Source organism: Parasteatoda tepidariorum, chromosome 2 (genome assembly GCF_982258835.1).
Source record: "Parasteatoda tepidariorum strain Cologne lab strain chromosome 2, Ptep-v5.0, whole genome shotgun sequence".
In the NCBI taxonomy this organism is placed as follows: Eukaryota; Metazoa; Arthropoda; class Arachnida; order Araneae; family Theridiidae; genus Parasteatoda; species Parasteatoda tepidariorum.
The window spans coordinates 95,496,542-95,511,186 of NC_141756.1; the positions used below are offsets into that span (position 1 = coordinate 95,496,542).

At 32.1% G+C, this 14,645-nt stretch overlaps 2 protein-coding genes across 2 annotated transcripts; both read left to right on the plus strand.

Annotated features, from left to right (window-relative positions):
* Window positions 1–8,633: 8,633 nt before the first annotated feature.
* Window positions 8,634–10,594, plus strand: LOC139425093 (uncharacterized). Its single transcript, XM_071178145.2, has 2 exons — window positions 8,634–8,928; window positions 10,405–10,594. The coding sequence occupies exons 1-2, from the start codon at window positions 8,660–8,662 to the stop codon at window positions 10,442–10,444; spliced, it is 309 nt and encodes a 102-aa protein (XP_071034246.1). The 5' UTR covers window positions 8,634–8,659; the 3' UTR covers window positions 10,445–10,594.
* A 2,678-nt stretch (window positions 10,595–13,272) lies between these two features.
* Window positions 13,273–13,671, plus strand: LOC147815922 (protein GVQW3-like). The gene has a single exon (XM_087156656.1). The coding sequence runs from the start codon at window positions 13,273–13,275 to the stop codon at window positions 13,669–13,671; it is 399 nt and encodes a 132-aa protein (XP_087012782.1).
* The last annotated feature ends 974 nt before the right edge of the window (window positions 13,672–14,645 follow it).

Sequence of the window (14,645 nt, forward strand, 5' to 3'; positions counted from 1 at the left end):
GAAAAAAATAACGAGACTAGATGTTGCTCTACAAATTCTAAGCTTAGGTTGGACATGAAACTTAATTTAACAACAATATAAAATTAATTTATCAATTCAATAAAGTACAAAATAATAACAGGAAAAAAAAACACAGAAAAAGTAATTTGATCGAGTCACTTTCGTATCTATAGGTCCATAAAATTTATATTAATTCTAATACAAGTATTAATTTCGCCATTCGAATATCAAAATAGTAAAATCAAATTATGTGACCTTGTGTAAGTGGCAAAATAATGCAAGTAAATACAAAATAAATAAAAGGAAATCATAAACATTCACAAAAAATAACTGAATTTAATATCATTGATGTTGTTTGTTGCTGACTAATATGTCAACTCCAGGTGTCAAACCAAGTTACAGTAATGCGTAGAGCAAGTGCAATATTAAAAGGAGTTCGATGTTCAGTCCCAATAACACTCATAACCAAAAATGTAGATTGATGCAAATAAGTTGAAAAAAATAAAGGCAATCTGTCTCAAGCTGTTATGAAGTAAAAAGCACATGCTCAAATAAAATATCTTATCAACTTCTGATCTGTTATACTATATTAAAGTAGCAACTGAGGGGAAAAAATCGGATTAGAGTAGAGGAGAGTGGGGTCAATTGTAAAATTTTTTACTTAACTATTTTTAACTAACAAAAAATCCAATATATTATTAGTATTAATTTACAGACGAGTAAAGTAGACTACCTTCTACTAGAAAAAAAAATAAATACCTTATTTTAAATAAATACCTTATATTAGTTATTAACAATTTTTGACAGTCGTGCACTTGTTACAATTGTCCCTACTTACGGGGTCAATTGTAACAGCTCATAAATTCAACTAAAACATAGTTAATTATACATATTATCATAGTTGTGATATATTTTTTCATTGATCAAAATAGTAGTGATATTTTAGGAGCAAAAATAATAATGAGCAGAGACCTAAAGGTTTAAACTTTTAACTTTAAGGAGTTAAAAATTTTAATTTATGCTGTGAAAGGTGACAAATAAAATAATGCACATACATCATAATATAAATGATGTAGGAAACTATTGGTGGTTCTTAAAGAGTTAAGTAATGGTTTGTAAACATAAGATTATTTATTTTCAGCTGTTACAATCGTCCCTTTACTTATTGTTACAATCGTCTCCAAGACGCCATTTCAGCTTCATTTGTTAAAAACAATGCTAGTTAATAAACAAAACTAATATTTTTTTTGAAATGTTAATTAAGGTGTCCACTTACATATTCGGTTAATAATTTTTATTTGTTTAAACAAAATTACTTTGTTACAATATAATATTCTAATACCAAAAAAGTACTTACGTAGCGTGAAAATATCTTTTGTGATGTAACTCTTTCAAAAGTACATAAAAATGGTTATCAGCAGGGGTGTACATGTAGATTTATTAAATACACCTTGTGCGCCACCTAGGAACTAAATCTAGAACCCGACACTCGAAATTTTTGCTCTGTTACAATCGTACCCTGTTACAATTGACCAAACTCTCCCCTACAGTTATTACAGTGAATGACCGAAATTGGTGGTTGGGAACTTCCACCTGTGAATGTTGACATTCACATAGTCGCTTTGGTAAATGTCCGAAATATATATTAGGTCTAGTTAAGTGCCACTGCCTGGTATACATTTTCCCGGTTTGCTCAACATCAATGTTTTTTGTAAGGTTAAGTGCCACTGCCAGCATTTAACCGGTACTCCGATTAATCGGTTTCTCCTAATCTATCCTCAGCAGAAATTAAAACATTGAATGAATATAATAACATCAACGAATAAATTAATATCCAAATCGGATATAATAAATAGTTCGGACATTCTCCAAAGTGACTATCTGATTGTTGACATTCACAGGTGAAAGTCGACATTCTCTTGATTTTAGTCATTTACGGTAACAGAGTCTTTTTCATTATCCGTTTATTAAGTAAGGAAACAAGGTATAAATTCGGTATTACTGAAATAACAAAAGGTAATACTGTTTGCGGACCTGTGAAAAGAGCTTACGGTCAGGCACCGAACCGCGGATTAGCGATTGAGAAATAATGCCCTTTTGGTGGTGGTACGGATATACACCGAAGAGCCATTACATTATGACCACCCTCCATCTGTAACAATGGGCTCGCTCAGGTTTTCATGGTTTCTCGCCCAGGAACAATGTTTTCATGGGGCACATTAGGACCCATAATCTTCATAGAACAATCCTTGACGTCTGTAAGCTACTTGAACATAGTTGCAGACCAGGTTCACCCATTCATGGCAACAGTTTTTCCTGCGAGGGATGGTGTTTACCAATGCACCATGTCATAAGGGTCGAATCGTTATGGATTGGTTCGAGGAACATTCCAGTAGCTTTCAAGTCATGTCTTGGTCCCCAAATTCACCTGACCTTAATCCAATAGAGCATTTGTGGTCCTACTTGGAAAACCAAATTCGTGCTGCCACGCTCCCCCCTCGCAATGTGAGGGAATTGCAGGGCCAGTTGGTGAGCGCTTGGTACCTCTCAGCACTTTGTGGAATCAATACCACGGCGTGCGCTAGCAGTTTTGAGGGCTAAAGGTGGTCCTACATATTATTAGCAGGGTGGTCATAATGTAATGGCTCTTCGGTTTATAAAACTTCTGCATCGATATGCAACATCATGAATAAATATTTGCATCCAGATGTTGCACTCGGTACGTTAAAAGTTTCAAAGGGCAAGAATGTCTAATACAGCAAAACATGATAAATTAAGTGAAAGCTAGAGTAGAAAGTAGGATTTTAAAATTAATTAAATGAAACTTAATAAGAGAAGATGAACTTTGTGTAAGTAAAAGGAAAGTTATTAATTCAAAAGAAACCAATTTTTTAAAAATGTTATTTAATTTTGTCCGTTTTTAAATGTTTGGTTTATTTTTGTCAGCAAAGCCAAAATAAATATCCACCGCGATGTATTAGTTCGGTTTTCGGGAGTGGTAGTAAATTTACGTTACTGCTGTTAGGTACTCCTTTTAACATGATACCATTCTAACGTTTCAGAGGTCCAGTAGGGCACAATATATTATACAGTACTGAGAAATAAACAAAAATATTATAAAAATCTAAAAAATCCCAGCTTAAGAAAGCAGTACTTAAAATATCAAAATCTACTTGAACAATGAAAATTTAAGAGATAATTCCAAAATTCGCACTTAAGTTTAATCAGGCAATTAAACTAGCTCTGATGCTCTAACTGTTCTAATTAGTTCTGATGTTCAAATTAGTTAACACTGAAAAATATCAGATTAGTCTACTCGTATATACCTATCTATTTCTTTCAAAAAATTACTTTTTACAACACAAAAAACCCTTTGTCTTCAAAAACTAGATCGGCTCTTGAAGTTAGAGACCTAAATTACGTTATATTTCAGTCAAATATGCAAAATAAATTCATAAATTCACTTTATAGTCTAACATATTTAAAATATGTAGGTTTTGGATACGTTTCAGTCAGTATTTTATGACCCCAAAGAAACCTGGACAGATATGGATCAGTGATAACATACTATGATTCCAATTAACGTTCCATGTGAGTAATTTGTTCGAACATATGTCGTGATCGTTAAAATTTCCTTTTACATGCCATAAATGAACATCATCCTCTAAAAAGGCGATGAGAATGTTGTTACACGCCAGCGATTACACTTTTGCCCATTTCTTAAAAAAGACCCAGTCTTGTTTTATGTATATTTTTATATGGCATTAAAATCTAGGGAATATTATGAATGAAATGTGTGACAAGGTACAAGACCTTAAAGGGCATGTTCTATCAAGTGTAACTTATCAGTTTTTTTTAGAATATAGTGCAACAATATACTGATATAAATATAAAAAAAATTTCTTAACGTGTGTCAAATTGGTAAGAAAGATTTGAATGAGCTGGTGATCTTGATCTGATATACACATGAATTGATGCAACATTTAAACATTTTAAAGGTAGGTTTCTTTGTTTATATTTTTCGGGGATGGTGGGTGCAAACTATGCGTTTTTCAGCCTAAAATATTTGCTCGGTGAAGATATGATGACATCACTGTTTCATTTTTGGATTATTTATTAGAAACAAACAACAGTCCTTTATAACTTTTTTAAAATACTTATTATTTTGGATATCGTTAAGTTCTGTAAAATAACACATTTTTTTCCGCTTATGATGTGTTTGCCCTACAATCAAGTGTTGTTCCATGATGTTTGAATTACTTTCAAACAATTGTTTTGGATCCACAGTCTCTCTGGGATGGAGTGTTCGCCTCCCAATGAGGTGAACCAGGTTCAAAATACCGCATAAGGATTATAATACCACTCTCCAGATTATAAAGGATATCCAAACCCTACCTAATAATAGTAATGGCCTCCAAATCTCATGGATTAAAGTTCATAATAATAACGATGGAAACGAACAAGCAGATAACTCTGCTAAAGAAGCAATTAAAAAGGGACAATTTATCAACATCATTGTTGATTCAGTTAAATATAGTTAAAAAAATAAACTAAAAATGTCATTTTAAGAAAGATCTGTAGCTTAAGAAGCAAAACTTATCTCCGAATCTGTGAAATCTCTGAATTAGGCATGATCAAATATTTGTATAAATGTTACAAAAAAATTTGTCCCCCATCCATTTTAACCGAAAGCCTTCCCTCGGTTTACTAAATAGAGGCAGGGTTTGCAATTCTGTATAAGGAGAGTAGGATTCGTACCGTCCTACAATGGTGCTTCATAATAAAGAATTGCAAATTTCTTTTTGCCAGCATTCACTTTAAAATTCAATGATAAGAAGCCCACGCTTTGCAATTAGTTATTTTTATTTGGGATTGAAGATTGGTGATGAATTTGAACCAATCAAAAAACAATTTTTAATTTCCTTAAATTTGCTACCATTTATTAGGTTTAAATTTATTTTGTTTTATTTTTTACCGTACCGGTTTCAATGCTAACGTAGCCATTTTTGGAGCGTGTCTCTTTTCAAAAAAATTATAGACTTGTAACTGAATTATTTTATTGTTAGCATTTACATTAAGGAAGCTGAGCATTTCTATCAAACATGATACATTATGTATTTGTTATCAAACAATTATGTTTTTAAAACGAATTATTAGCAAACGAAAAAAAAATAATTCCACAAGATTTATTAGCATACTTGCTGTCACAAAGGTACTTTATGGATTATTCTGAAATTGGAAACAGATGAGACGGCAGAGAGTTATTAAAACGGAAAATATCAAGACGGAAAAGAGAAGAACCTGGTAAGAAAATTATACAAAATGGTAATAACATGTAAATAGGACTGTTTCGTGCTTGAAAAGAAAGCAAATGGTGGTTTGTTTATGATTAAGGAAAGACGCTTTATTTTACGCTTTCCGAAGACTTGTTATAATTAAAAAGGTTTTGCCACCAGTTTTTTCGTTTTTCCATCTTATTTTCCGACTTGAAAATAAATCTATTGTTTAAGAGAGTGAAAAAAAATGTGCTAGCAAATATCTCTCAATATATACTTCTCTTACACGGCGATAAAGAAAATTCACATTTTTTTTTCACATTGGTAACAAAGAAGTGGAATATCAAGCGCATGAGCTGTCATGAGCATGAAGCACGTACGTGCTAACCAATTTCTGAATGAAAATTCTTTTTTTCGCATGGACAATGGAAAACCATAACAAACTGATTAGTATCTTGGGGAGAATTAAACGGTTAAAATCGAATATTTAAAATCGAATAGTTCATATATAAAAAAAAGTGTTCCAAATTCTGTTTCAATCATAGTTATGCAGGTTTCATAATTATGACTTTCTTCACTTTGATAATTGTTCGTTGAAAAATAAGCAATAGGTGTGCTGTTACGCTTTTAAAGTTCAATAAAAAAAAAAGCGTGCCAGAAGAACAGAAGAAAGCGTTGATGACAGCTATGAAAGACGAGACGTAACACTGATAGAATGCATAAAAGACGTGTGGCCACACACGTTTTTTTTTTTTTTTTTTTTTTTTTTTTTTAAGCATAATTATCGTTCTGTTTTTGAAAGATTTTCACTTGAATATCATTTATTTCAATTTTTTTCCTTTAACTTCTTAATGACTAGAAATTGTAATTTTTTGAAAAATGAAAGACCTTAAAAAATTTTTTAAATTCTTAAAATTTTACGCTGGGAAACACCTTTTAAATGGGTTTAGCTTAATAGCGATCAAAGTGAGCATGGTTTGCAAAACAAACTACATAAGATTGCATAGTAATCTTCGGAGGTAGGGGGAGTGCCAACGAATAGTGGGAGGAGCTCACTAGTGTATCTTAAAACCTACTTCATTATTGAATAGAATTGATTTTTCTCACTTTCTTGTTAATCCTACTAAGTATATAAATTATCGATTATGATAAACTTCTTTGGCAAATTTCTGTAATAGAAGTTTTTACGCATACCGGTTTCACTTTTTAATTAGTCTGAGCAAATTACCTTTAACCCATTTATCACTAAAAACCTCGTTTTCTTGTGTAACTCAATTATCCGTTCCTATTAGCTCAATTATTTTGCTTTTAAATTTATTTCATTTTCCTGGGATCATAAAGCAAATACAAGTAAATATTAATAAGCCTTCCCCAAAATATAAATTAAATATAAGTAGCCATATTTTGATCTGAAATAATATATACGCATAATTTTTTAAAACGAAAGAGGTATTCACATTAGAAAGTATCAATTAAGATTAAGTGTCGATTCCGCACTTTTCAGACAAAATTATGTTGTTGTTTTTTAAAAGTTTTTAGAATAATTTTACTCGTAACTGTGTTCGCAATATTTTGCATACTTTGCAAAACTATTAACTCATCTCTTATTAAATGAGAGTTTGCTTTTTATTTTAAAAAAAATTACTGTAAATATTTACTGTTTACTTAGGTTGACCAATTTACATAAATTTCAAAATGAAACATGAAAAGAAGACTACAAAGCAGAGCTTATCTTTTAAAATGATTTTTGAAGTACTTTAGTACTTAGTACTTTAGTACTTACTCAATCACTCCAGATGAAACAATTGTTGCCCCAGCACTATAAAAGAAAAAATTTAATTTATCTCCACTCCAAAATGGTGGCAACTATTTAACACTAAAATAGTACGAAAAACCGGCATACTTAACTCTTGAATCTAGTATTTTAATGTTCTTTTACACTACTTTGTGTAAAGTAGCTACCACCATTTTCGTTATTCAATGATATTAAAATTTATAATTACGGTACAATAAGATACACACAAGGCTAAGAAAAGTAAGGATAGAAATTATATTTTAGGACATCAGTTAATACAGTTACCTATTTCACAACTGAAAACATACATATTAAGAGGTGCTGTAGATGAATATCTGTGCTGAAATTTATAACAAACTCATTCCATCTTATTTCAGATTCAGATAGTTAAGGCTGTTTTTCGATGGCTCCGTCGTAATATGAACTGAGGATTTTTTTTGTGAATAATTAACTGTGCTGTTTTTATAACTGATGTGAGTTTGCAACTGTTAGGTCAAGTTTAGCTTATCTAAATCCAATGCTGTCTACACTTATTTTAAAAATGGTGCAAAACGTCAATATGGAGAAAAGCAAGTTTTGTGAAAATGAAGAGAACTTGTTGTCTAATTGCTTAATATTCCAAAACTTACTCCAATGCTGCATTACCTGGGATCATAAAAATTTACAAAAAACGAGACTAAGGCAGAGATAGTGATAATTTTCATTTAGGTGTAAAAATATCACCAACTTGGCGATTTTTAGAAAAAAACTTTAATAACTTTTAAAATATTTAAGTCATTGGTCTGTTCTAAAGCCCCGATAATTCTTCATAGCAAGATTATATTTATAGTTTAAAATGCAAGGTAAAATGAAAGTGTAAGGTACTTAAACTATAGCTTTTTTATTTACCATGGCGACAAAGCTTCAAAAAACACTTATAAAAACTACTCGCGATACTCTACTTGGTGTTTCTTGATATCCAAAACTCGCGATTTTTAAAATTTTATATCCGAATTATATCGTTTAGATCCATTTATATCCTTATCCATTTTATATTCTTTTAGATTTATATTCAAAGTGCCAGCCTTGGTGTTTTCAGAAGTAAATATATTTTTCGTATGGTGTAAAAGCATGAAAGTTCGGTGCAAGATTATTCAATTTATGGAGCTTAGATTTAACTTACACGCATTAAATCGTATATGGAAGCTCGATTTAGTGTTAACACGGGATAAAGTGTTCTTTTACACAATTTTTTCGGGGTTGTTCAACATCATATTTGGCGAGATATTACGGAATAGTTTTTACAGTGTGTTTACCCTTTAAATTTTAATTTGCCACAATTTTTAATTTTTACACAGATTATCGTTACACGAACACAAAACAACTTACTTCAAGCATGACTTGATTAAGTTTTATAAGTGTATCAATTAGTTATGCCGCATGTGTGCTACAATCTATTTACTTTAAATTATCGTTCCACTTCTCTCAATCTATTATTACTATAGAAGCAAAGCTCTGTTCCAAGGAGCGTTTCCTTACTCTAATAATTCAAATTAATTTATTATTAATAATTTCAGATAATTTTTAAGTACATTCTGACGTTGTAAAAATGCCTCGAAAAAGCAACATCCCATCTGTGGTACTGTCTACACTTCTACTGTTGGGGTTTCTAGTCGTGTCGACAGAGGCTGGTCTCTATAAAATGATGTCCGAACTTTGGGACGACCCCTGGGAAAGCAAAGGAATCACTTTCGGCATAAAGTCAAAAGGAATGACAGCCATTATTCCCATACCTTTACCTATTCCTATATTCTCGAAGGACAAGAAAAAAGACAGTGGAGGTGACAAAGGAGGAGATACGGGAGGATGGGAGGCACCGTAAGTATTTATCCTTCAAATTTCTTACTTGAAATTGAGATTGTTTTTAACATATTCTATCAATGAATTCTAAATGCTTCAAATATTCACTCAATGCATACAGATCGCTTAAGACATTCAATCAATGGATTCAGATTCCTTAAATAATTTAGTCTATAGATCTAGATTGTTCCGAATATTCAGTTAAAGAATTTACACTGTTTCAAGCATTCAGTTAATAGATCCAGATTGTTCCAAGTTATAAATCATCGAATTTGCACTGAATAAAGCAAAACAGCATTAATAAAGCATAAATAAATGTACAAAATGAACAAAATTTTATCCATTTATTTGTACTTTATTCAAGTTGTTTTGCTTTAATCATACGTAGCACAAAGTTTACCCTAACTTTATTTGAATTTATCCTGTTCCAAATATTCAGTCAGTGGGTTTAAATTATTCTGAAAGTTCGATCAACGAATTTAGACTGTTTCGAACATTCAATCAATGTATTTTATTCCGTAACTGTTGATGTGCTTAAATTGTTTTTAAAGTGAAAAATAAAAAAAAATAATAATGAAAAAATACAAAGGAGAAAAACTATTGTGCATTCAGTGAGGTGTATAAACAAAACCATTTTATATAAGAACCAAAATGTGCAGATATTTTACATTGTAGAGATGTAAAAATCACCTCCATGAAAGAATTCTCAAGAGTATTTATATATTATTTATTTAGTCTAAAATCTTTTTTTTCAACCTATCATCGTCTTACATGGTGCATTAAAAGAACGAAAATCGGTTAAAAGTATAAATAATGCGGTAAAAAGTAAAGTAATAAATCCTTTCAAATCATCCAGGCAGTCTCAAAGCACGTTCACAAAACGCATTGAATTTTTTTATATTTCAAAATAAGCTTTGATGTCTGAAATTATGACGACAACAGTTCATAAAGTATACAAGATCCGTACGCTCAGGAGAAAATCTAAAAATTAGTATCAATTTAGTTACGCAATCAACTCAGTATTAGCTTTCACTTTGGAATTAAATGTCCAATTCAGCTGATCAAAATTAAAAATGTTGCTAGCCACCCCTTTTTAAATTTTGTGTTCGACACTTCTACCTTGGAGTTAAAAAATTTCCAAAAATACGAAACACTGGAAGAAAATACCTACGATTTTAATACATTTAAAAAAAGTTTAATACATTTGAAGGTTTAAAAAGTACATTTAAATGATAAGTATTGGAAGATTTGTCTTTTTTTACGAATTTCATAATTCAATGCTAGTAAATAGTAAAACCAGTTGTATAATTTATTTCACATAGCTTATCTGATACTTTTTTTGCTTGAAGTCTGAATCTAAAAATAAAATAAAAAACTCTCTTAGTTCTTAAAATTCATTTTTTAGCCGGTTTGACTTTAATTTTATTGCAATTAAATCAGATCAGGTTTTGTCAGTTTTCCAAATAATTTAGTTTACAATTATTTTATTTTTAGGGCAGATAATGGTGGTGGTGGCGGAGGCTGGTGGCGATAAAGCTGACTTGCATCAAAATCAACATCATAACTAATTCGAACGTTCTCAGCTGGTCTGCAAAACGTTCTGTTGAATATTCATCCCCAAAACTGCTCAGTCATATTTGTATCTACATAAAATGCTCAAAATAAAACAACATTGGAATTTTAAGAGTCTGTTTGCGTTTTAAAAACTCACACACAAAATTACAATTTCTGATATTATATTGACACAAACTCAATTATTTGATTGAAGGATAATGTAATTAAATAATGAATGCTAAGGATAGTATAAATTGATGAACAACTAATGCCTGTGAGGTACTGTATTTTTAATTGGTGCAAGTTTCTACTCTATTTTTTTTTTTTCTTACACAAAGCTGTTCCTTGCGATTTTAATTGGTTATTAAAGGAATGCAACACTTTCCAATTGACGAATGCAATTCAAACTCTAAATCAGCGGTTCCCAATCTTTCTCGGCTATGAAACCCTAAATCATAAAGCTTCTTTTGGCGGATCCCCCGGTCTTATAAAGAACATTCGAACGTAGTTCAAATCTTAATGCACTGCCGCGAACCGGCATAAACTGATTTGTCAGATTTTTGAGACATATAATGGTGAGAAATGGGAGTCGATTTGGGGGGGGGGGGAGAGGGGGTGCCAAGCACCAAATAGTTAAGTCATGAGTGGAAAACCAGTTGGTTGAACATATGATGAGATCAATAGGAAATTCAGCACAATTGAGACTAAACTAGATTAGAATATAATAATATTTACAGGGGTCAAAATAATGTTAACATTCACGCAGGTGTAATAAAATAGAAAATAATAGAGAAAATATATGCTACTATTTACATATTTACACGTTATTGAGAAAAAAATCTGTACACGACAAAGGAACGGTTACATAAGTGATAGATATAGCCCGGGAAAAACCTTGTCTGTGACTCTGTTATAGTGATGACCTGGTTTATTCCACTCGTTTGTGGGTTGCTCATCATACTAAAATTACAAATTCATCGTCCCCACGGGTGCGACAAATTAGGGTTGCTCGCTTAAAAACGTTCATTAGCATCGATGCTAACAATAAAAAATAAATAAATAAATTTAAAAAAAAACACTATTTTGAAACTATTCGATGCATAAAATGAAGTATTTAATATTAAGAATTTTTTCTTGGAGTATGCATTGGCTGAAAATGAATAAAATAAGCTGAATTATGCTTTTTAAAAAAGAATTGTTATAAATAATGAAAATAGTTATCAGGAAAACTTAATTCCTTATTCTTCAATTATTCTATTTCGAATTAAAAAGTACCATGAGAAGTATTTATGAAATCTTTATAAGGCATATTCTTTACAAAATTAATTCAATATATCGATACTGTTAAATGCAAAATATTGAATTAATTGTTATTGCATGCACGCATACCGGACTACTCTTACGAAAACGCAAAATTTTGGAGTGAGGCAAAGAGTATATTTAAAAAAAGGTAGTAGCATTGTCTTATCAAATAAATTATACCATACAAATTTTTATGGTTACCATAGGCTTATGGATGGTATCCCGTCATATAAATACCAGATTTCTATGATTGCCACAAGCTTATGGTGTCTTGCCATAAAAATGTCATACACATTTCTATGGTTGTCACAGGCTTATGGCGTCTTGCCATACAAATTTCTATGGTGACGATAGGTTTGCCTATATCAAATTTTCTTAAGGGAAGGTATTTATGCTTTAACTAACTGGATAATTTTCAGAGTTAACTATCATTTGAGTTTTAAAATATCGCAGTTGCATAATTTAAGATATAAATATAGAATTTTATAGATCATGGTGATCAAAACACGAAGGTCCTGTTTTACTCAAAATAAAACTAAAGGACACTATAATAATTGAGTAACCAATCTTTATCTTTTTGATAAAAAAATATTTCGAGAAGATTGATCCTTAAGAATTATTCAGAAAATAAGCTGCGAGTTTTCGAATGTCCTTTTGAAAAGCTTTATTAACAGTTTTCAGCTTTCCAATGATAATAAATAAAAGTTGGCATCTGTGATTTCCTTCACTTAGGGCCAAAATGATTTACAAAAGCAGGGAATTTATTACCTGGAATGTTTTTCCATGGAACTTATAACTATTCAATCTGGCTATGATCAGGCTTCCCACGGACTTTAAAATGTCTTGAAGTAGTTGCAAATTTTCGTTAAAGCTAATCAATATTTCTTTTTTTTTAACTCTTTCAGGGGCTGAGCCACTTTTTTTTGTCAATAAACCACTTTAATAGTTTTTAATCTCCTGAACAACTTGGTTTTTTAATCAACATCTTTTCCTTTTGGAAAACATTAAAATATCCCAATTATATCCAAATGTTAAATTCCCAGATATCGGATGTGCATACTATAATCACAATTCTCTTGAATTTCCTTGATTAAAGTTTTTGATTAAAAATTTTCTGCCCTCAGCGAGTCATGGCGCCTTTTTTACCCATTTACCCAATTTTATAAAATTCAATGAACCAATAGCTATACATTAAAGTTTAACCATTGCTACAACTTAGAAAACTTTTCCTCAACAACGTTACAAGTTGACAGTTACAGAAAAATCAAATGATGCTCGGTTTTCCAGATATATTACATACAAGGTGCGTTCTGAAAGTAATGCGCATGATTTTATTGTGACGCGACAATTGATCGCAGCGCGCTCAGATTGGTCAAAAAATGTGGTGAGGGATTTGTCCTTCCAAACAAGCCTGGTCTCAGGTCACTCCGAGCAATAGGAGCAGTAGAACGTGTCTTTGCGCGAAGTCTTTTTTTTCTATCGAGTCATAGAGTGGTGAAGTGTTCGATGGAACTGCAGCGTTACAGGATAAAGTTTTGTGTGCGGTATGGGAAGAATGCGACGGAAACTCATCAGATGCTTCAAGACGCCTTTAAGGTGAAATGCATTTCAAGATCTCAGTGTGGAAGGTGGCACAAGGCCTTCAAGGAGGGTCGGGAGAACGTCACTGACGAGCCTCGTTCTGGACGCCCAACAACAGCCCGAGCCGATAAAAACGTCCGGCGTGTGCGCGAAGTTTTGAAGTCAGACAGTCGGTCAAGCATTCAGGCAATCACTAACACCTTGAACTTGTCAAAATGTGTGGTACATGGGATTGTGAAGGAGGATTTGCAAATGAGAAAGGTCTGTGTGAAGCCTGTGCCGAAGGTGTTGACGGAGAAGCAAAAACTTCCTGACCAAAAGTAAGACCCCCTTGGTGCCCCAGCCTCCCTATAGCCCTGACTTGGCACCGTGTGACTTTTTTTTGTTCCCCCGACAGAAAAGAGAGCTGAAGGGAAAGCACTGGGAGTCGGTGGAGAACATCCAAGCTCACGTTACAAGGTTCCTGAGAGGCATTCCTGTTGAGGAGTTCCAGGGTGCCTTCTAGACGTGGCAAAATCGTCTCCGCAAGTGTATTGATGCACAAGGGAACTATTTTGAAGAATTTTAACCATTTGTACTCATAGGATCAATAAATCTATTTTTCCCAGAAAATGCGCATTACTTTCAGAACGCACCCTGTATTGAACTATGGGCGTAATATGAACTTTCAAATTCCAATGGAATTTTAAATACTCTATAATTTTAAAAAAAATCTACCAACAATTTGTTAATAAAAGTTTAAGGAAGTCTTTTAAATGTTTATTTATTGTTCAATACACATCTGCAGGCTTGTCTGCTCATTTCAGCGTATGATCTATGAGCCCTTTTCAAGTTGAACACATGTTAGAATAGCACATCAAAAAGACACATCAAAAGTTATAGTGAGATTCGAACCCGCTATCCACACGATATAGAGTGCTTTGTGGTACAGTGAAAGAGTTCGACATCCGAATTCAAGTATGTTTATTTTAAAGAAAGAGCTGTAGTTCGACAGGAATGCCAACTGTTTCGCTTTCTGTAAAAGTTTTAATAAATTGGTATGTGGATTAAAGACTTGCAAAATAAGGATAATTACGCCTACATTGTAAACGCGTCACCACGAGATAAATGCAATTAAGTCGCATTTCAAATGACACTTTGATAAGTAGAGGGGGGAAAAACTATTCAAAATGAAAAATACTAAACTAAAAATAACTTAAATTTCCTTACCACAAGAAAATATTTTTTTACACATCAGATCAAGATGGCATCTCTGATTCAATATAGAAAAATCTAACCAAATAAAAAAATTTTACTCT